The sequence below is a fragment of the Betta splendens genome, chromosome 7 (assembly GCF_900634795.4).
Source record: "Betta splendens chromosome 7, fBetSpl5.4, whole genome shotgun sequence".
Lineage (NCBI taxonomy): Eukaryota > Metazoa > Chordata > Actinopteri > Anabantiformes > Osphronemidae > Betta > Betta splendens.
Window position 1 is genome coordinate 11,197,991 of NC_040887.2, and position 23,141 is coordinate 11,221,131.

Genomic DNA, 23,141 nt, shown 5'->3' on the forward strand with positions numbered 1-23,141 from the left:
AATCATTCTTCATGAATTCCTCATTAGAAATGACCTCGTTCAGATTGACTCGCTGTCTTCAGTGATTATGAGAAGCGTTGCTCTTGTTGCTTTATTTGTGAGTAACAGTAAACGGGCCGAGGCGCGTGGCCGCAATCCACGTTTCCTGTTCACGTGGGGCTGAATAGCAGCTGGCTGCATCAGCTGACGTGTTCTGAGAGACCTCGCGTGTCTCATTAACAACAAATCTGACGTCTGGAGTTTTTTTCCAGAAAGCCGCGCCGCCGTCGCCTTCCTGCGGACGGACAAGCGCCTCCTAAAAATAGTCCCTGTTTACCCGCTGCTGCGCGCTGTTGTGTCTGTGTCCTGCTGTGACTCCCTGCGCCAGCTCACTGCTTGTGCGCTGCCAGTGTCAGCTTCAATCGCCCTATGAAGACACCGAGCACGTGAGTTGTTGTTGCTTGAGAGGAAAAGGTGGACGCGAGACAGACGGGAGACGAGGGACGTTCAAAGAGAGAGAGAGAGAGAGAGAGAGAGACTGCAGCAGAGTCACAGATAAAAGGAGGACATTTGGAAGAGTGAGGGGAGGACTTTGGAGCTTTAGAGAGCTTTTAAGAAAGAGAGGGAGGTGGAGGGAGAGATTCAGACAGGAACAGAGCTCTGGGGAGAGGGGCAGAGATGGAGTTTTTAAAAAGCGAGAGTGAATGAAAACATCTGGGGGGAGGAGGTGAAGATGCAGGAGGGGGGAGGACGCGTGTGGGAGAAGGCAACTGCTCTTCGGACTTGTCCGCCCGTGTCCTGGCGGGCCAGCACTCCGCCTGTCACGCTAATGGCCTGGAAGGAAGACCACGGCGCTTCATCACCTCGCCGCCACGCCGCCGCGGCCGCCGTCTTTGTCTCCTGCGCTCCGCGACTCCCTGGAAGTGACTAATTGATCCTGGGAGACAGGCTTTTTGTGTGTGTGTGTGTGTCTGTCTCGCGGGCTGATGAACAATGTGGGAAAAAGCTCCTGATAAGAGAGAGAGAGAGAGAGGGGGGGGGGGGGGGGGGGGGGGGGGTAAAAGAATATGGAGAGTAAAGGAGCAGCCCACTGTCTGCCGCGGCGCTATCTCATTTCCACACACAAAAGTAACATCACCACTTTGTAAATGAAAGTCAGCCGGGCGAAAGACGCGCCTCATGCTCCGGCGGCCCTTTCCCCAGATAATGGGCACATGCACATTATTTCTGTAGACACAAGATCGACTCCGAAAGGAGTGTGTGGGCGGCAAATGAAATCCACCCAAGTGCGCGTCCGACATCCGACGCTCCGAGCGGCTCTAAGTGCGGCGCCGTCGCTGCATCCGGAACCCCGCGTCCGACTGCTCCGCGTCTGCGTCTGCAGCCGCCGCTGCTTCCCGCCCCGAAACGGCTGGAGTTACCGTTTGCCCCGAGCTGCACGAGAGAGGGAGCAAACAATGAGGAGAAATAAATCAGATTTTCAAGGAGGAGGAGGAGGTTTGCGGCCGCAGAGCCCAACTGGACGCCGGCCAAGAAAACAGGAGGCTTGAAAGCTATCTGAAGGAGGCGAGAATCCTCCCTCCTTCAATAGCTCTGGCCCTGTCAGATACGGTTATGCTTATTGGAGACACAAGCGATGGGGGTCACTGCACCAGCATGCCTCGCAACATCACCGCACCCGGGCCGCGATAAGAATAGTGGCTGAATCATGGCTCACAGCGCGGCCGTGTGCATGGGCGACGCCTGGTGAATGGAGGGAATGAAGAGGATGGATGGGAGGATGGATGGATGGATGGATGGATGGATGGATGGGAGGATGGATGCAACTCGGGTGTTGATGCTCAGCTTCCACTTGGATCTGAGGGACTCTCAGCTGCGGACCCACTTGGCGTCCTTACAGTACCCGGTTCCCATCTGATCCCTGTCCTCCGGCCCCTCCTCCCTCCCTCACAACCCTAATTGTTGAGACTTACAGAAAAATCAATTTCCACTACCCGGCAGAGAGACCCAGCGTTTCGCCACTGTGTCTGATTGATGACACGCAGACGCCATCTCACACCCCGCTGCTTTTTATAGCGCCACCGAGTTGGTGGCCATTCACCGCATTTTTATGGCAAATAATAACAGGAGATGTAATAGCCGTTCCCCCCGGTGAGTAAATCTGTGCGGGCAGACAAGAGCGAGGCCCACCCAGACAGCTGGAGGACGCTCCCACATCAACAAGTTACTCAGGCTGAATGATGGGGCACGTGGCTGTGACGGGGCCCGTGCTGCAGAAGAAAGACCCGTTCAAGAGGACACTTTGCCGTTCGCCGCTTCCGATCTTGCATGAAAACTTGAGTGAAAGCGCCAAAAAAAAAAGAGAAGTGGAAAATGGAAACGGACTCGACGACTGAGTCAATGCATTTTACAGGCTTCACTGGAGACATGAGGAACACTGGCAGAAGGAGACAGGAGGAGTGTGTGGCGCGACCAGGACGGAAACATTGACAGCGTGTTTACGTCATGTCATTCTAAAAAAGAATTAGCCCCCAGATGTTCAGCTCAGTCATAAAAAGATGAATTAATGGCGCTTATGAAGGATTTGAAGAACTAAATCGTGATGGAGATGAAGATGAGAACGTGGTATATGTCATCCAGAATTACGGCATGGAAGAAGCATCAAAGGAAGAAAGGATGCATGTACGGTGGGAAGAAAGGATGGATAATGCATGAAAGGAAGGAAGGAAGATGGTTGGATGTTGCTCAAAGTGAGGAAATCTGTAATAAAGAACAACTGGCAACATTTGTAATGAGGTGAAATGAGGTGACTCTGAAGCCCAGAATTAAGGATTCAGCTAATGGCTCAAAAAAGACATTTCAAGGTCAAACAAAAGCTGCATCTGTACTCGATGATTCTGTTCAGCGCACCTGAAAATTAACACACACGCGATGATGAATCCAATCGATTCGCATTGGAGCTGATGCCGTAGCGGAGCTCGTTCTCTTTGAGCCTGTGTGTGAACGCGTCCGCCTCGACCCAGCGGGTCAAAGGAGTCAAGGTGTGATGGAGGTTTCGACTGTCGATCACAGCGACGCCCGTCCCGTCTCCTCTGTTCTCGTGCCTTCACGCGCCTTCGCTTGTGATGCATTGACAGCACCGCGCCCGGGTCTGGTTCTGGGGGGAACCTCCAGGCTCACCGGAAGGCTGATTTAAGGCGAGCCGCGTCGTCTCCGACTTTAAAGTTCCATCTGGCGCTTTGTTCGCTCCACTCTCCCGATCCCGCGAGTCTATTTTAACACGGGCAGGTACGGGTTTTGTTTTCAATTCATGGAATATGTAAATTTGCAGAACTTCAAAAAAGATAAAGCTGATTGTAACAAAGGAGGATTCCACTGTAGTTGGCTTCTTACTGGGAGAAGGAGCCAAACGCTGCCGACTGAGGAGGGAAAACAATGGGTTGGAAGCGAGGCGCTGCACATTGTGCTAATAATTCTCTGCTGTCAACCTCCTTTTGGTGCCACAGTCTTTTCGCACCGTCCTCTCTTGCAGATCGTCCTGTCCGCTTGTGCACGGCCCGGCAAATCTGCCCATGTCACCGGGTGCTTAACGCTTCAGAGACAAAACCACAGCACAAGCAGCGACAGCCCCTACTGTTTTAATTGCACAGCTACTGTAACACTTCCCATCCGCTCATCGAGTCCATCAATGGTGGATTTGCAGCACAGTGCACAAAGACGAGCCGGGTCCTGCCTCCTCCAGGCTTTTGGCCGGAGACCCGGAGCCGGAGGGAGCGTGTGTACAGTAAGTGCTGTCAGAACCACTGGGAGACGAAGAGCGTTGCCGTGGAGCGCGTCTCCAGGCTGAGCTCCACGGATGCTCCACTCGTCTCCGGCTGAACCCGGGTCTCCGCTCCCCGTCTCCCGCTCCGCATCTGATCGGCGCACTTCCACCAGGACTATACGTTTTCGTGACACCTTAATTAGATCCAGAGCGCAGCCATCACACTTAGGCAAGAAACCCGTTCTTTCTCCCGCTTCGCCTGTGAACCCTGAAGAGCACATGAATCACAACGGTGATGCACTTCACCGTGCGCAGCATTTTAATCTCTTGACTTTCAGGCACTCAAGTCCTCCAGAGTTCCATGCATCTTTTACCAACTACACACCAGATACCAGCACAAAAATACTTTTCAGCTCCACATTCAAAAAACAAACGTGTCTACACATTGTCCAGTTAGCAACTGTTATCTACCAAAACACAGATTGGTTGGCAGCTACTGTAACTACTGTAATGTTTGAAGAACCTGCAGATGCAGGTTCTCTGTCATAACTGAAAGAATCAACAGAAAGAAAGACTGAAGGAATCATCAGGGATAAAAGGTGTGTGAAGGGAGACTTCCTGGTGTGAGATAGTCTGTTCTAAGCAAGCTTCCAAGTGACCAACAGTCCAAGAGTCTACTCCAACAGCTGTCGAAGGACACTTGCTCAGCAAACAGATGGATTTGTAATTTACTCATAGCCGATGCCTTATGCGCTAGGAAATTTCAGCGTATTCCAGGGTTCTATGTGAAAACCTCCTCCATCCTGAGAGGGTGCTTCGTGTTACCACACTCGAGCAGCGGCGACGCTGGAGAGCGCACTTTTTACATCTCCGGGGGTCACGAGATGGTGAAGAGGGTGCAAGGAAGCGGAAGGATATTCGGGGGGGGGGGGGTCTCTTGTGGAGGCCGAGCTCCGGAGTTAAGGGAGGAGAAACAGCCTTGAATCCCCGTGGGAGCTTGTGAATACTTGTTGTGCTGTAGACCATCATTCCTCATGTCCTGGCTCAAGGCGCCTGCATGCGACAGCCTTAAAGGCTGATTGAGCGCGGCCCGCTACATCCCCCCGCCGCTGCCAAACCCTTCACCTCTCCTCATTTGCCGGCATTGTCTCCCAACGAGTATCATTTGTCACCATTGACTTCCTCCTAGCAGACACCCATGCTGTTTTCTGTTGCGCCAGCCCATTTCCACAGTTGGTAAACAGCTAAATCCCTCTCCCCAATCAATGCGGCCTATTTAACTTGAGCTATTGACTCGCCTGCCCCTCAAAAGACTCGAGAAGCTGAAGAAATACAAACAAATTAGACAAGTGGAAAAAAAACACAATAGAAAAAGTGAAGCAGACTATGAATAGTCACATTTTCAGTAATGAGGTTTTGGTGACGGAAGGAGGGAAAGTAACAGAGTAGAGGAAGAGGAAGCTAAGAGCAAGGGAGGGGACCAAAGAAAACAAAGGCGAAAACAGAGTGGGACGCGATCGATGCCAACAGATTATCACCAGGCTCCTGTCCCGGTGTGTAAAGAGTGTGACATTGCAGAGGTGGGCACGGCAGGGAGGAGATCAATGGGCTGCTTTTTGTTGATCTGTAATCCTTAACTATCTATAAGTAATTAACCTTCAGAGGAGAATGCGGGCGCGAAATAAATGGAGAAAGGAGAGGAGGAATAACAATGAGCATGAGGGAAACAGAAGCCGCCTCGCGCCGAACACGCGTCGGCGCAGGAAGCCAAGCTAATAGTCGCCTTCGCTGCCTCTGCAATTTGCTACATGTGATTGGGTTTCATCTCTGTCAGGGACAGAACGGAGGTCTCCCAGTGCTCCTACAATCAGGATAAACACAGGGAAACAATCTCAACTCAATCTTCTGCTTTTTCTTCTGGGTTCGGGAAGACGTAGCCTGCTCTTAATCATTCCTGGCCTGATGAGCGCATCCGCTCCAAGCGCCTCGTTCCTCTGTAGATGGAGGGGAAGCATCTTAGGAGTCAGAGTGCCCTCTGTGGGTGTGGGTCTAATAAGGGAGAGAGCCTTTTATATTGTGTAAGTACAGCAGGTGGCTTAAGGTTAAATGGATACAGTCACAGCCGTATCTGTACAGGTTTTATTGGCACACAAATGCCTAAACAGTACATCACGATTGCCCCTCATCACAGTTTGCTTTCAATTTGTATTTCATTCACCTTTAAGTTAGTAAAAAGCATCTTACATCACTACACGATGATGCAACAGACTAGTGGGGCGTGTCATCACAATATGGCCACAGTAGAAAGCTTTTAGCAAGCGATTATGGAGATAAAAGCCAAAAAAAAACATTTAAAGAGCAGATTATCGTCAGGTAAAAACAGAGGCTTCAGTGTACATTCAACATCAAACTAATTATACAAATCTGTGACGGCAGAAAAATCCATCTGAAGGAGCCGGCGCCGAGGCTCCGTTAGACGTTCTCATTGGATGCCTATTTCTGTTAAGCGCTTCGTGGATTACCGGTGAGAAAGGTCAAGTGTGATTCTGGTTGCCAACGACAGCTCTTTACCAAAATGGACACCTAGAGAGAGCAAAGTCAAGGATGAATTGAGGTTTAGTACAGTAGCTGTACATGAATCTCTGCCTGCCTGAGGACTCACCAGCCGATGTAGCACTGGCACAGGTTTTCGTGCGACGTGGCTTGTTTGATGAGCAGCTCCACTTGCGTCGGCACGTCCAGCGTCTCGTCGTGGGAAAAGTCGCGACCTGTCGGGGAACAAGTTCTCGCTTCAGCATAACTTGACCTTTGCTACAGAATTCCTCTGTTAAGACGTCAACTCTGAGCTGGAGTCAGGGAACTACATCATAGGACAGGATCAGTGCAACCGGTGAGCCGGACGTCTGAGCTTTTGACTTTTACTACCGCACATCCTTGGAAGAAAGTTTTTGTTGTATACGTGAGAGTTTTTATTGAGACTGTGCTGTGTTTTTATCTTATAAATATTTGATGCACTTCATATCAGCTCTGTGGTGTTGAGTGGGGAGTGATGTATACAGTAAAAACTTTTCTTTGACACGATAAATTCTAACACTGCTGACAACACTAGTGCATAATGTGTTAAATGCCTGCTGGGAGCCATTTCTTATTCAGATAGTGCTTCTTCAGTGCTGCACCACTGACCTGTAAGTTTGTCTCTCACTCTGTTGATGATCTGAATGGCTTTCTTGTTGAGTGCCTCAGGTTGAACCAAACCGTCTCCAACTACGAAAAGACAAAACCCGGCGTGAACAACCAGAGCAACAGCAAGCGCTCCCTCCGCATCTGTTGCTGGGCTGGAACGAGCAGTCGGGGGCTGGAGGGCAGTAACGAGCCTGCGCTGGGAACTCACTGAAGGAGTGAATGGACTCGGGCACGGTGGTCCCTGGCTTCTTGTGCGTGGTCTCTCCCAGATCTATTCCCTCGAGGGCCTCTGCAGAGCAAACTCACAATCAGGTCCCGAACCTGGGAGGAAAACGGGACGTAATTAAGGATCCAGACTCACCCACTGACTGTCCAGCGGTGTAGGAGTCGGTCCTGGTGCGGGAACGCTTGTTGCCTTTGGTGTTGGCTGTGGGTGAAAGCAGCACACGCAAGGTTTACAGTCCTCCACATAAAAACAAATGCTTCTATGATACATTACAATCATCTCTACTTGTATAAGCAAGTAGAAAATAAACCATCGCGTCGTCAGACATGACGAAATCGCGTTGATTGTCGCCCTTACTGTCCATGAGCCTCCAGTTGAGCAGCGGGTCGTAGACGAAGGCTTCCAGCACCGCCATGACGCTGTCCCTGTGCTCCCTCAGCACCTCCATCACCGTGTGGCAGGTGATGCGGTAGTTCCCGTCCAGCCCAGTAACCTGGCACACATTAGACAAACGTGCTGAAGGGGAAACATTTGACAGCCTCAAAAGATAAAAACCTGAATTGAGTTTAGCGCCGTGTATTTGTTTAAGAGGCGTTCAGAGGAGTTTTTGGTAGGGAAGCTACTGCATAAAACAAAGTGCAGCCGTTCATGCTTTCATATTTAATTCCTTTTCTTCTTTTCTCATTAAGGAAATGGCAGCGAGTCATAACTTTTAATAAAGGACTGCACACTTGGAAGGATTATTATTTTGACTAAAAGACAGGAGACGCAGGAGAAGCAGCTCAGTGGAAATTCAGTTGAAGTCCAGTAAAATAAGCATGAGCAGCATTAATGTGGGGGCTTTAATGCTTGGATGGCTATAGAAAAATAAGAACAGCTTTTGACTGAATGGTGGCAGCTTGAAGCTAACGTACGCTACAGCCCAACAGAAATGGAAAGATGCCTACCTCCATGGCATTTGTCAACATCCTCGTTAGTCGGAACGGGATCTTTTCAGGGAATTTCTCTCTAGTCATGGCAACCTATGAAATGATGTGAGCAGGATTTATTTTCAGGTCATTAAAAGCACAAACTGCTACACATAGGAACTCTACTGTTACACAACTCACCTCAAAACAGTCTCCAAAATCAATGTGGAGGATTTTGCCACTTAACCGGTCCAACATCAAATTAGACGGATGTCTGGACAATACAGATATAAAAACTAGGTTGATTATCATTATTTCTTATCTCCATATAGAGCTTCACGTTCAGGCACGCACCTGTCGCCCAACCCCAGGATGTAGCCGACCATTGACATCACAGCCAGAGAGCGTGTGTAATTGGTCCTCCTGTCAAACCACACCTGGTGGAGAAGTGGGGGTTTTATAACGTATTAATAAAGCAGTGGGGAAAAGCACAGAACCACTGCACCCAGAAGGCCCTGAAAACATCTTTTCAGACATTTAGAACATCAGCACAGAAAACACCAGCGCTCTTAAAATGGGTTTAATTTAAATGTCTGTTTAAAAGTAGGACACTGACACAAAAAAGTGATTCCACAGGGAAACAGTGTTACATTTCACTAATACTGTTCTTCCCTCTATTATAAGATACGTGTGAGCCCAAAGAAAGGACACAGACTTAAAAACATTTCTTCTTCCTTCATTGCCTCTGCATATCAGTGACAGGCCAGCAGCTGGCACGTTGCTAATTTACACATCTGTGCCGTAAGTTATCTGTGTCTGCCCGTTGTTGTCACGTTGCCCTGAAGCCACAGAAAACGGATGCACTCAATCATTTTCTCCTGTGCCGACAGGGTAAAGCAGAGCCTCTCACCTCGGAGCTGGGGCTCTTCAGCCACAAGAGCTTGGCCAGGTCATCTCCAGCAGTGTTGTTGACGGCATGCTCAAACACCTCCACCTTCTCCATCAGCGTCAGGTGGTCGTAGTCTGGCGCCATCTGCAACAGTTCAATTCAAGGCTCTCTGACCATGACCTTGACTAGGGTCATTGTTTAACCTGTGACCTTGGTCGAGGTCATGGGTTTAAAATTGTGTCATCAGACAAACTCTAACGCTTTTCTGTTGGTAGGTTTGATATGTTCACTGTGCAGCTCCCAGTCAAACCAGTCTTGCACAGTGGTCTTAATCTGCCCTGTGGTCTGACTGGAGGCACTTTACTTTCTGTGATCACAACACAGGTATATTCTAATTAGTCCGAATGTCTTTATATCACAGACTTATTATCAGCATAATCACTGGAAACAGATGCTTCCTCAACTTGATAAAGAATTTCAGCACTGCATGTGCGTGTTTTCCTTTCTAATTTATGCAAATCTATATTTAATGGGGAAACACGATTAATTAAATCCTGGTAGTGTTAACATCTTTATATTACTAAATGAATTAGGTGACTAACAATGTAAACAAACATTCTATAAGCAGACATCCACAGAAAAAATAAGCCCATGATTTATTCCAGTTATTAAATTGAAGCGCTTCCTCACCCTAAGCATGATGCGATGTTCGATGTTGAGCAGAATCTTCTTCTTCTCTCTGTAGTCTCTGATGAGGGCATGCAGGGTGTCGCAGTGGGGAACCCAGCCAATAAGGCCCGAGTTGGTGGACAGCGGGATCACAGCGTAGCGCTGAATGCTAATCGACGCGCGAGCGAGACCAGACAGACACAAACAAACATGCTGGTTAATGCAGAGGCTCAACACTGTTGCTTCAGATTCCAGATTTAGATTCATGCTTTCATGCATGTGTGACCACTACTGAGTCCACCTGAGGTTTTTGCGTAAGGACGCGGGGTCATTTGCCAGCAGAGTGTTGACCAGACCAAACAGCTGCATGACTCGCTCATCCTGCCTCAGGTCCTCATGGCCCTTCAACAGGAACATGAACTCGTGGCCGTTACTGCCTGCAGATGGTGCAACAAACGCATTATTAATACACTGCCCAAAAATTATGTAAGGATCATAATGTGGTCAGGTTGGCCAACACTGTTCCTCCTGGGTGCTTCTCCAGTGTGCTGCAGCTGTACGGCCATTACCTTTGACTGACTATGACTTAACATAAACCACATCGCTTGATTCCAATAGTCCCTCACAATGTCACAGCACTAACAAGCCACATATGAGGGTGGTGCACTGCAACAATAAGAACGCGCACGTGTGCTTTGATAATATGGCAGAAGAAACACCTTGACAGAAAGCTTCTGGTGAGGTCTGCATAATGATTGCGCAAGGCAATTTCTCCATCAACCAGTGGATTGGAAAATATGTGTCTTTGTACTGGATGATTTGTGACATAAAATTAAACAGCAACCTTTTTACCATGACCGAAATTAAAATGTTTCAACTTTTCCAAGATACAGATGTGATTGATCTGACTTTTCCACATTTTTACATTGTCTTCGACATTCTCAACAGACCACATTACAGTGATTACCTCAACACGGTAATTGTCCTAACTTAAACAGAGCTAACTGATACCACCAGTGTAACGAGTGAAACAAAGTTCCCGTTCTTTCCCAAGTCTGTTCCTAATGACAGTACCGGTAAGCAATGTGTTGTGTAGCTACGAGGACAGAGACAGAGACACTAAATCTAAGCAGCCTGTAGCCGTTGACAGATATTAATCTGAAGTCTTGCTCCAGAGGTTGCTTGATTTATTGGCCATCATCTTTTACAGACTATGTTGTGTAACACTGATGGGATACATCAGAACAAGGTATTTCATTGTCCAGAGAAAAGTCTGAGGCAGAGTTAGGACTTTGTGATTGATAATCTGGGCATTTGGCTTCAAGACTAGGTGGCTTTTACGGTGCTGAGCCACTTCAGCGTCGTATTTCAAATCACATACTGGAGCAGGCGATAAGGTGCCCGATTTATTTATTTTGTTATTAAAATGTATGCCGTTCAAGAGGTTTTGAGGGATTCCTGACAAAATGATTTGTGTCTGTGTGTTAGAAAATGAAAAAAAAACCAACAAAGCGGTTTGGTCACTTGGTTAATATTGAAATTAATCTCAAAACAAGGCTTATTGCTGTGATCTTCCTTCTGTTCAAAACAAGTAGTGATCTTGAAGATGTTTTGTTTGGGTAAATGTTCAAACGCAGCTGCTAATGTGCTTTAAGCCTATAAATTTCCTTAACATAATGAAGCAAAAGCCACAAGGTCTGAGCGATTTCCTCCTAATCTTACCCATGATAGTGAGCTTGCGTGGGCGCTGCTTGGAGGTGATGACCTGCAGGGAGGGGGCGATGGACTGGATGCGGATGATAGGCTGGTTGGGGTCATAGGTGCCCGGTACGGCCAGTTCCAGGTCCCGGCACATCAGCAGCTTTGGAGACACATATTGCAGCTCCAGGGAGGTCAGCTGCACGGGGCGGTCATGATGTGGAGATGCAGCACAGTGAGAGATCAATTAGTTTTTATTCTGCAGTCCAAACAAAAAGTGCACAGACAAAACACCTGATGCAAACAGTGCCTAAAGCGATAAGCAATATTCATAGTGCAACTGACACTGGCTCATGTCCAAGCGAAGGTTCCATCTGTAAAAAGTTTCACTGACCCTTAATAAACCACTCCGGAACGTTTCACTTTCTACGCTTGTCAATAAACAAGTTCTTGGCTCGTACTGAACCACAAGTGAGCTAAACATCAGGTCTGATCTTTTAGGAGTTTTACAGTCTGGACCTGCTCTGCATCTGCCGTCTGGATGAACCCTGAAGTGGGCTGATTTTGATGGTTTTGGCCCGAGGGCCTGATGTCTGCGCTGCCTCCAGCATGTTATTAGGTTGCTGTGTATTTCATGCTGCTTATTTTAATGCTGCGGCAGGATGCACTCCCGACAGCAGGGCTGTGCTACACTGTCAAATACTGTCGCCATTTTCCATTTGCGGCGTGAAGTGAGCGCTATTGACAGATCTGTTTTTAATGTCATTCTGTGATGATGTCTGAGAGGAATGACATCTATCAGCCCCAGAAGCATGAAGACCCGATGCTTCTGTGTTTTAAACCATCTACTCATGCTAAAGCTTATCCAACGCTATATTAAATTTCAAGGATTCTATGCTTTTAATGTGTAAAATCATTGCACAGGCAGTAAAAGGAAGCTTGATTATCAGAAGATAGAGCTACTAGCTTTAACTAGTACTGTTGTTACGGTTTGCTTCTCTGCAAAATCTCAATCAGTGAATGTGATTTTAACAGGGAAGAGTCATGTTTCATGTCTTGTCATCTTTAGACATAATTTCTGACATGTGGTAAAATGATTTTCCCAAGACAAGAGCATGAAAGCAGTCTCTTGTGTTATTATTATTATCTTCCGATCGATTCTGAATCTCCATCACACCACTTCAAAAAGAGAGACAGTGTTATGTGTCATGAGATCAAAGACAAAAGGACAAAGAACATATTTTATCCAATTTGATAAGACGCTGCTTTGGAAATAGGAATGTAGAACCAGTCAAATGTTAACCCTAGTTCCCCCAGGGCCGCAAAACATTCCTCTAAATCATTTTCTTTAATGTATGTGAACTGTGTATCAATGCATATTCACATTTGCTAAATTTAGCAGAGTTATGCAGACAATGAGTCTACTTGTTATAAACCATCATTACTGTTTTAAAAAGGTGATTTTAACCAATAATCATATCAATGCAGCATGGGGTTTAGTCACCTGTGGCAGTTGTTTGGAGATGCGTCTGAACACGTGGTAGTAGAGGTCCCAGGCCTGAGTCAGGTCTTTGACGTTACCAGAGCGCATGTACTTCCTGCACCAGTCCTGAGCCTCCATCAGGTCCCTGCCATAAGCCTAGAGCATGAAAAAGACACAATGAGTCAGTGACGTGAACAAGGTTTGCCAAAAGCAAACTGTAATAGGATTAAATGTTGGGTTCGTGATTAATCTGGAATCCCATGTACGTATTTGGATTTTAATAGCACACATCTGCAAAAGCAGGCTGAATGGAAACATCTGATATCGCTTACTGTGAAAGCCAGGTTCACTGGTGAAACTTGTGGATGCAATGCAAGTATTTTACTGATCAAACCCATAGCTGATTTGTGGCAGTAAAACACATGTCATTAATTTTACAATGTGTATAAAACTGTTAATGCTTCTGAAGCTTTTTATGTGCTGCAGTTTTACAACTTTAGATGACTGCGAATTAATGAGGCTCTTGTGACACAGATCAACAGAAAAAAGCCAAAATATATTTATGATTTGCACCCATCACAAACAAACTAATTTAGGAGATGAATGTTGAGTTACCAGGAAATGTCAACAAATACATTAGTCACAGATTAAGTGATGCCATCATTTTTGTGCACATCACAGCAACTAATATTAAAGTGATGATAGACATGTGTGACGTGCATGAGAGGCTACAGTTTACAGTGCAGTAGTAAAAAGGATGAAACGAATAAATGTACCTGGTTAAAAGAGGTCTCCTTAAGAGTCTGAGGTCCCCGCTCCATCATGGCATGCAGCGGCTCCAGCACAGCAAACATGCCCTTAACGTTGCGCTCACCAAAATAGAGACGTGAGGCCTCTTCAAGGCCTTCGTGCCACATCTCATGCCACAAAATGGCCACTCGGATGAGCTCTTCACTCACCTGCATGAAAGAAAGGTCAAATAATGAGACACAGTAAGACCTGTTTGTCTTAACAGTTCCTGTACGTGAGGATGATGCAGCAGCAAGGTAAGGATAAGCATGCTACCATCATGGCTTGCTGAACCAAAGTGTTGCAGTGTTCACACATGTTCTTCAGAATCTTGTTGGCAGCGTTGTGGCGGGCTGTAGTGGTTGACTTGGACGCCACAGTCAGTGGGTAGATCAAAGCCTGGAGGAGAACAGAAAAGAAAGCAACAATTCATCATTCAAGCTCTGATTAAAACCATGTGACGTTCATGTAGGTTCTGCTTTCTCTTGTAAAACATTAGAGGCACTGTCGGCAGGTTTACCTGAGGATGATACCGCCCAATGTCAGTTAGCAGCTGGTGGATGAGGCGCCCCACCAGGGCCCGGGGCGTATCGATTCGAGCTATGAGTTGAGGGATCACCTGGACAGGTAGAGAGAAAATAAATAACTCAACTGTTTGGCTTTGCGTGTAAGAGTGGTTGAGATGAATGCTCCTGGAGCACAGGCATCGTAAGTTTAATGCCTTTGCTTTAAAAAACTTTAGGTGTGCACATTTTACCTGCAGCCAGGTGTCAATCTGAATAGTCTTGATACCCTCTACCAATGCTTCATTCACTTCAGGCCAATGTCCATAGTCAAACCACAGAGTTAGAACCCTAAAAAGCAAAAATAGGATTACAGTCAGAATACATAATGTCCTTTTAGAAAAGACAATGTACGAGCAATCACATTAAACCACTAGAGGTCCCCCCGTCCCAATGTTCCACATCTGTTGCATGTCTTAGAACCAGCATGCTTTTTGCTGGATTAGACCCCCATTCCTTTTGTTTGCGTTAGTCATTTTAGTCACCTGAGTGTGTCCTGCAGGTTATTGCCTCTTGACAGAGAAATGGAGCGGAAGAAACCTTGAACCGCAGGAACTGTGTACAACAGCAAGGTCTTTGAAAGGTCCTGTAGAGAGACAACCGATGCTTATTCATGCAACAAATACAGACATACAGCACTGCAGAACTCGTGCTGTGATGGAGGAAAGCTTAGTGTACAAACAGAAGCACGCCGTTGTTAATAATATCTCATTAGGTATCAGACTAGACTCCACTTATTCAGATAAATGTGGGGATGTATCATTGGATGACTGTACAGTACAGTATGTGCTGTATGCTTTAGTGTTGCGATGTACAGACATCGTAATTAAAGATTTCTATCAGTGTGATTGTGAGTGCTGGAACTAAGCCTAATTTCCCGCCACCCTTACCTCGTTGACCTTCTTCTGGCCCGGCGATGGCACCGGGCTGTGGTCGGTGCTGTCGACCTCACTGTCACTGTTGCTGGCTTCACTGTTAGCACTGGCGCCACTGGCATGTCGCAGCTTCTTCTTCTCATCGCGTCCCTGGTTTTGGTGCTTGTAGTGAAGCACGGCCTCAAAGTTCATCACCGCCCAGGCGTGCCAGGCCTGCAGGAACACAGCACATGCTGGGTAAAAACTGGTTTACAAAGCACTGGCAACTGGAAATGACTTCAGTGTGTGTTCGTGATGTAATTTGTCAAGACAGATATCTCCCACGGGGCCTCTAATTTCTCTGGTTCTTACATGAGTAACTAGCTACTAAAAGCTAAAAGCTGAAGCAGTTGGCGTATGGAGGGATAGTCACATCTTAGTAGCCTGCAGTAAAGACCTGGGCAAGAAGAAGCAGAGGTGCTCTCAGCTCTGTCATTACCTCACATCTTTGATGCATCAGAAAAGGCCCGGCTCTCATGAGCACAACAAAGGGGTTACACACTTGCAAAAACAAACCTGAACAAACTATGTTAGGACACGCTTGGTTAAATGGCTTTAGAGCTTAAGGAGCTCAACCAAAGTTTTTGTTGGTATTTCTTTTTCCAGCTGGGCCTGCTGGGACAGATGGGAATTTATCTGTGCCATAAAGACGTCAAAAGCAAAAGGTTGGGGCTGAAAGAGAGGGACTGACCTTGTACCAGTTGCGGTCATGCTCAGTGGAATGGCTGTAGTACTGCAGCACCTTGGGGATGGTGCTCTCGTTGATGCCTTGCAGACTGAGCTGCCACTCTCCCAGCTTTAAGAAGCACCTACATCAAAGCGACAAGGCAAAGAGGAAGACTGTTTTTTAACTGTTTTTGAACCCACAAACCAACAGCGATGCTTTAGAAACTAGCTTCTGGGGTCAAAGGTCAGTGTTGTTTAACAGAGTGGTGCATACACTATACAGTACAAGTAATTCGATGACTTCACTACCAACAAGAAAACAACTGTGACGCTGGGACAAGCTACAAAGAAACTTCATGTGTTTCTAGCCATGCTTATGTTGTCATTGCTTATAAAGGCTTGGCAGTGACGCTGAGCACACCCATGGGCAGATTATTAAACAGGACTGAGTTAATGATATTAGACTTTAAAATCTCTCTAGCATTTATCATTTAAATATCACGACTCAAGGCAACAGTGGACTTATCTGCTGAAAGATTCTGGGATCACGGCCGCAGGTTTCAAACGATCCAAACCACTTTTATTTTTGTTTAAGCCAACAGTGAGCTCCGCATCCCCAGGGGAAGCTTCGCTTTATCCATCGCTCTCAGAAACACATGTATACAGGCAAATCGTCACAGTACTAGTTGAGTTTGGCACAGCTCAGGACATAATTCACATACTGTACAACTGCACTAAACGGAGCAACCAGAAAGCACAGAAATATTTCCCCATCTATCAGTAGTCTGAATACTGTTTGCACATACTCCAATAAAATGTCTTTCGGGATTATATAATTTCTGTGAGTGCTTTTCCATGTGACTGTTCAGTTCGGGTTCAGCACGTCCGTGTCCATCTAACTATTTCCGTAAGATGTTAACAGGCTGAATGATTAGGAAATAAGAAAGGGAAAGATGGGCTGTCTGAGGACACTGGAACTATATGTTTATGTATACAGGAGATACCGGGGAGAACTTTCAAATGTGGTTGTGACATTGGAGAAAATTGTTGAGGAGAGAGTAAAGCGCCCATATGATTGTGTGGCAGTCCAGGTGTGCTCCATACCAGACAGCCAGCCTGCATTTATGAAATGTGTGTTTACCTGCCAATGTACATTCCGCATACACTCAGAATCGCTGACTCAAAGGCACAATCAAGCATGAAAGCTGTGTGCCAGCCTGTGTGGTGTCACGTGCGCTTGAAATGAGAGGGGCTTCACTGGTGTGTTTGTGCACCAGATTGGACTGTGTAATTTGCGGTACAAAAGGAATATTCTTTCCTGCTTCAATCTCTGACATTTGGCGCGTTTTAGTAATGTAACACAACATCAAATTCAAAAAGAAACATCAGATTTAATTATCCTGGTGTGGCGAGAAGCAGCTGACTTTCGAACCAAAAAGAGAGACTTTAAGATGGTCTAGACATGAGAAACGTTCAATTTTCTCTGTCCTTAAATACACATATCCAGGTTTTTCAAAAATTTGATACAGTGTTGATTACTGTTTGAGCAGAATGTGCCTTCACCACAGCGAGGTGATGAAATGATAGTGAATAGGCTCCAAGGCAGTGCCAGGAAAGCCAGATGAAGAACACAGCACCTCTGGCAGGGATGTCGGTACAAACTACTGGCACACGGCAGGACAAACATGTGGTGACACCTGTATGGTGGTGCCGTGTTTTTCACAAGCTGCCAGAGGGGATCGTTTCACTCAAAAGTCTGAGGTGAGACATCCAGAGAACCTGGCCAGCTTTTTAAAATACCACAGGACGCCAGTGAACTACTGAAAGGTGCTGCGCCAGATTGGGCCAAAAAAATGGAAAAGAAGCAGAACACACTGTGCGTGACCCCATGTGTTTACAACATTAGGGCAGAAAATGCATGAGGTTACTTTTTCCCCCGCTTCCTCGCTTTGTTTTCTTCACTGTGCTAAAGCGGGTGCCGGTTGACTGGCACATTTCAAACACGACTCATACCCCACACCCATAAATAAGACTAATGACACACAGGCATTAGTTCCTGTGATTTAGACTTCACGTCTCTTCGGCATGTGATCAAGGCAATGGAGTCAACCTTTGCACTCAGCTAAAAAGATAAAAACGACTTTGTAGTTGAGCTGATGAATATTATGAGACCTACAGTACTAATGCATCAATGATATGGTCACTAGTGATGAAAACAGCACAAAAACAGCTTTCCTGGACCTGAACACCATAAAGTGCATGCTATTCGTAGGCGTGCGCTTTCAGCAGGAGGACGAACCTGGCCATGAGTTTGTGGAGCTCCTGCTTGTGCTGCTGGTCCTCGGCTGCGATGGCGTGCTGCGCTTGCTGCTGCATTCCTTGCACAAAATGCTGCATGTGTTGGAAGGCATCGATCTGGAGAGACACAAAGCAAATACCAGCGACGCTCAGCAAGATAATGTAGTTCGTGATCAGCAGCACACCATGTATGCCAGTTAAACACACTTGATTTTTAAAATATGGTCATGACCTTGAAAACCTCATTGGTGTAAATCTCAACAATTGACAGCCAGTCATCTACGGTACCTCCAGAAGGTTAGCGCTGACGTGCTCTAAAACCCAGGAAACAGTGGCTATGTCCCTTCCAGCTGTGTATGTGTAATTTAATGTTTGATTGGTCTGGCAAGTAGCACAGCTGGACCTGGCAGCGGCAATGCTTATGTTCACACTTACCTAAGGCCTCTAATGAGACCTGGAGCTACAAACGTTATTTATTACCTGGCAATAAATGTTATATGATACAAGATCACGTGTGGGGCAGAGCGGTTGAACTGAAGGAGCCCTCTGCCACTGGGGTGGATACCAAATGTGTCACATGTACATGTCCATACGTTACTGCCATTAAATTCGAAAAGAGCTAATATTTTCCATGCGGTGGTAAAACGTCTCAGCTTTAACATCTGATGTGTGTATTATGTTCTGTTGTGAATAAAATACAAGCCAATGAGGTCTGCAAATCATTGTATTCTGTTCATATTTTGGCTAGTTTGGAATTAGAATAAAAATAAAATAAAAATCAAAAACAATTTAATTTAGAAGAAGAGTTGCTCAATAAAAATAATTACAGAACCTTACAAGATCTTTTATCTTTATGTCAACAACCTGCACGAGTGCTCTGCAATCGGATAAAGGTTTAAATAAGTGACTGTGGGCCTGTGTGGTAAATTAGTATTATGGATGTGTGTCCGGTCAGGGACAAGGTGGATATAATTGCAGATAAGATGACATATGATGACATATGGTGCAATGTTATAATAATAGGACTCCACAGACCAGCAGCAGACAATACAGATCACACCAGTCAACGGAACCACAAGTCTGTTCGGTTCCTACCTTGCGGGTACTCTTCCACATATACTTCATATAGGCATAGGTGACGTGTGGGTGAGCCGTGGGCAGCGGGTGGTCGAGCTGCTTGGAGGGGTCGACACCGAGCAGAAGCACCAGTGTTTTATGGGCCAGCGCCTGAAGAAATGAGGAGGAATCAGAGTGACGAACCCAGACGTGGAGATGACACTACTGTCTGGCAAAGTTTACTACACATCAACTTCCAGTACAGTTACACAGATTTTGATATAAACACATTGGTGAGTATGTTTTTATATGTGTGCACATACTGCGCAGCCTGAACTGATCTGATATCCAGATTCATATTGCTCAACAGTTCGATTAAGGCGCTGCGCTACATTTCATCAGCACGAAACTAAATGAAATGTTGGAAAGTGAGACCGGTGTCTTGGCAGGAGAGATCATGTTTGCTCTGAACCCTGTAGGTTCTTAAACTCCCTCCAACTGACTTAATCAACTCTGACTGATTCCTCCTGGATGTAAGGGGATTATCATTAGTTACACGATGCTTGATTATGGATCAGACATGAGCACACTGAGAAGCCAAGAAATTAAGAGATTAATGTTTGAGTGTTTTGTCTTTCCTTGTAATATTATCATTTAAAAATACAATGTGTATTATATTATTACCACATTTATTATTGTCATGCTTAATACAGGGGCTTAGGTTTATGTTTGTAGGAACATGGAGCACAGCTGTGTTGTTGCTAGCCTATTCATAATCAGTGTCACACAGCTGAAGGGGCGCAATACAGTACCAGCTCTATACCATCATCCAGGTTGATACTCCTATTTGTAGCTCTTCAATCAATATACTGACCAGGCGTCCGCTCTTGCCACACAGGCTAGCGTACTTCAACCAAGTCCTCATGTCCTCGTGGGGGCTGATGACCAACGACCGGACCATCAGGATCCTCTGCCAGTCCTCTACAATACGTTGACAACCCTGAAGGGAAACAAACGAATAACAGGGGACAGGTGGGTCGAGTGGGTTTTTTTTGTTACTCTCTTCAAAGAGAGGCACTTACTCGTTAAACTCAAGAGGAAAAACATATGTGAGACAGGGATATACTGAAAAATATATGGGGTGTTATTTTGACTTTGTCTCTCTTCTTTTTCTGACTTCTAGCTCTGGATGGAGCAAAGGTCTGATTCAATACATTGGATCAAAATAAACACAATTTCCAGCAGAATACTGTCACAACAACAGAAGTGGAGATTCAAGTATTTTTACTTTTACTTGCTCTGTTCCCTTACATGGCAAGGCGCACGGGCAGGGACTTTAGAAGGCTTAACTTGATGGGATAAGGAGCTAAGTGCAGACTGAATCTGGCACGGTCTGTGCAGAGTGATTACCATGAAGACGAGAGTTTAGTCGAAGCTTAAGTACAACAAATTAGCACCATCATTCGTATAAGAGGTGCCAAATTATCAACTGCGTCCAACTTAAGAAGAACAGCTTCATGTACTGCACTGTAAGAACGGCCATCACTGTGGATGTGGATTAGCTGTAATGACCCGGTTTTGAATCAGTGGGAATGCTGCACTCCTCCATGTGTAGAGGGTGCATCATCAAAATGTAGAGGAGGCATAGAAAAGGGATGAGAATGATAAACTTAGAGCTCTGGATTCACTTGTTGGAAAGTACAACAAAACACTGTGTCCCCTGTCTCACTGATACTTTACAAGAAACACCATGCCCCAACTAATCCTAGCTATTTGCCATAAGGCAGCATCTTGATGTGTACCAATGAGACAATGAAGAGCTGATTTCTCTGATTAACCCATCACAAAAACAGTTTTGTCTTTTGTTGGGATAATTTTGAGATAAACTGCAGAAATGCACCATAACCAACTGGGAAATCCCTGGTTTTTGAAGTGCATGTTGTTAGAAATTAGAAATGCTCAGAAGCTTCAAGTGTACTTTAAAATACCTAAACAATTGTCAGTCATCACAAAACGCATTGTTTCTGCGTACACAGGATCGGAGCAGTGCAAGACAGCACACAGTGTCCTGGGACATGAAACACAGCTTCCCTGTGCTGTGAGTAAGACGACACACACGGGTGATGCACGTTTCTGTGTTAAGATTTTCCAGAGTATCAGTAAGTGAGTAACATGTGAGCAGAATATGAGGAATGCCGAGGGACCCGGTAAGCAGCATTACACATGCGGTATTAAACTGTGCAAATGTAATGCTAAGAGTCAGGAACGGCACATAACAGATCAAAGGCTCATCCGTTTATTCGCTTGACTTAAATTCCTCCCTCAACGTGCACCTGCTGGATTGATGCATTTCAAATAATTGCATTTTAATTCAGCTGTAAAGTGGCCAATGTGGAAAAGATGTACTTGAACACTATTAGCTTGGACTAAATGCTATTCGTCTCAAGTTGCACAGTTTTTGCGGGCGCCTGTCCTTTCCAGTACACGTGGATTTGCGGTTCTTCCTCACATCCTCCTGTCTCATTTAACACATGCAGAACAGGGTAATGTCTAATTATTAATGACAATAATAATCACAATCAGAGCCGAAAAGCTGAGAGTATCTGTATAGTGTCACGCACGGTGGATTGGACTGAATGAATTGTGCTTTTCCTGAGCATCATTTGTTCCAACATGACCTTAAAGCAACTGCAACACATTGGATAGTTTCTAAAACCTCATTGTGCGACAGGACTAGAAAAAGAAATGCTGACTGCATTGAGTTGGCTTCAATAAAAGGTGACTAATTACAACATTCAGCCAACTCCGTCCGTATTGGGGACAAATGATAACAGCAACACAAAGAGAAAACACTTAAGCTTGAGCGACCAGTGGGCTAAAATGTCACATTAACAACAGAACATTTCGGCTGTAGCTCAAGCGATTCTTTTCACATCTTAATGAGTCTAAACAGTATTTATTAGGCCTGTTACTGTATTTGAATCTGAAGTATATTGTTTTTTTCCAAGATAATTTATCACTTTTTTTTTTAAATGAGAAACAAAAATATGGCCATAACATGGTAAAGCCACTGTGAGGTGTGAGTCTTACACTGTGCATATACACTAGGCACGGTGTTTTACATTAGTAACAGTAGTACCCACTCCAACATCTGCTTAGCATTGCGTTTGTAGACATGCGCGTGTCTGTGTGGACACGTATATCATGTGTTGAAGTTACCTGAAGCCTCTCCCACCATGTTTCCCTGATGATGTCCCTTCTCTCAGGCACAAGCTTGTACTGGATGACCTCCTCCAGTTCTGACAGCATCTGGCACGATACCATGGCCTGGGAAACACACACACATGCACACAAACAAACAAACACACACACACGCACAAATACACACTTCAAATCCATGCATTTAACCTAATGACTCAGAATGAGATAAACTTTTATATTACAGAGAATAATGCATACTGTGATATGTAGATAAAAAACTATTATACTTAAATGATTTTAATGAGGCTGTCACCTCATCAGGACTGCATGCAGAAAAACATCTGTCTTTTGGCTTCATGGTATTTGAATCATTACTTGTTTATTTCCACTTTCTCAGTTAATCAAATAGGGCATGGGGAAGCTGAACTAAATATTTATGGGTTTGACTTCTGAAGGCAATTTAGAAATGACCACAATACAATGCTTTTGTAGTGGCATAAAATTCTGCATTATAATGTTCTGAAAATGAGGACAGGAGTTGAATACCACGCTGCGTCAAAGCATTGCTCACCCCGTAGGCTCGGCTATAGCTCTCTCCAGCCATGGCCGTCAGCTCAGCATCCAGGAGGTCTCGGGCTTTGTCAATACACTGTGTGAAATAACAGAGCCAGATTACATTTTAAAGAAATGTGTGGTGATACTTATACTTGAATAATGGTCTAAGACACAATGGTTCACTGTAAACTGTCAACAAAGGCCTCACTGATTTAGTTGAGTTGATTTAAGTGCTTTCCTAATGTGCCATGAAACAGTTCACACCTCTACACAACGAGCTATTTGCATCAGAACCAGTCAG

General features: G+C 45.5%; 1 protein-coding gene across 1 annotated transcript in view; it reads right to left on the reverse strand.

Moving 5' to 3' along the window:
* Positions 1-5,867: 5,867 nt before the first annotated feature.
* The window catches only part of mtor (mechanistic target of rapamycin kinase), a 51,307-nt gene continuing 34,033 nt past the window's right edge, over positions 5,868-23,141 (reverse strand). The window contains exons 33-58 of the mRNA XM_029156384.3: positions 22,857-22,934; positions 22,304-22,411; positions 19,959-20,084; positions 19,124-19,255; positions 18,030-18,145; positions 15,756-15,873; positions 15,041-15,238; positions 14,636-14,736; positions 14,345-14,441; positions 14,108-14,206; positions 13,864-13,986; positions 13,575-13,757; positions 12,820-12,954; positions 11,340-11,514; positions 9,919-10,054; positions 9,639-9,786; positions 8,970-9,092; positions 8,414-8,496; positions 8,261-8,333; positions 8,099-8,173; positions 7,509-7,644; positions 7,287-7,352; positions 7,134-7,214; positions 6,926-7,006; positions 6,405-6,510; positions 5,868-6,325 (exon numbers count right to left, since the gene is read on the reverse strand). Of these exons, the coding sequence (XP_029012217.1) occupies positions 6,310-6,325; positions 6,405-6,510; positions 6,926-7,006; positions 7,134-7,214; positions 7,287-7,352; positions 7,509-7,644; positions 8,099-8,173; positions 8,261-8,333; positions 8,414-8,496; positions 8,970-9,092; positions 9,639-9,786; positions 9,919-10,054; positions 11,340-11,514; positions 12,820-12,954; positions 13,575-13,757; positions 13,864-13,986; positions 14,108-14,206; positions 14,345-14,441; positions 14,636-14,736; positions 15,041-15,238; positions 15,756-15,873; positions 18,030-18,145; positions 19,124-19,255; positions 19,959-20,084; positions 22,304-22,411; positions 22,857-22,934 (2,913 nt within the window). The 3' untranslated portion in view covers positions 5,868-6,309. The remainder of the gene's footprint in view (positions 6,326-6,404; positions 6,511-6,925; positions 7,007-7,133; positions 7,215-7,286; positions 7,353-7,508; positions 7,645-8,098; positions 8,174-8,260; positions 8,334-8,413; positions 8,497-8,969; positions 9,093-9,638; positions 9,787-9,918; positions 10,055-11,339; positions 11,515-12,819; positions 12,955-13,574; positions 13,758-13,863; positions 13,987-14,107; positions 14,207-14,344; positions 14,442-14,635; positions 14,737-15,040; positions 15,239-15,755; positions 15,874-18,029; positions 18,146-19,123; positions 19,256-19,958; positions 20,085-22,303; positions 22,412-22,856; positions 22,935-23,141) is intronic.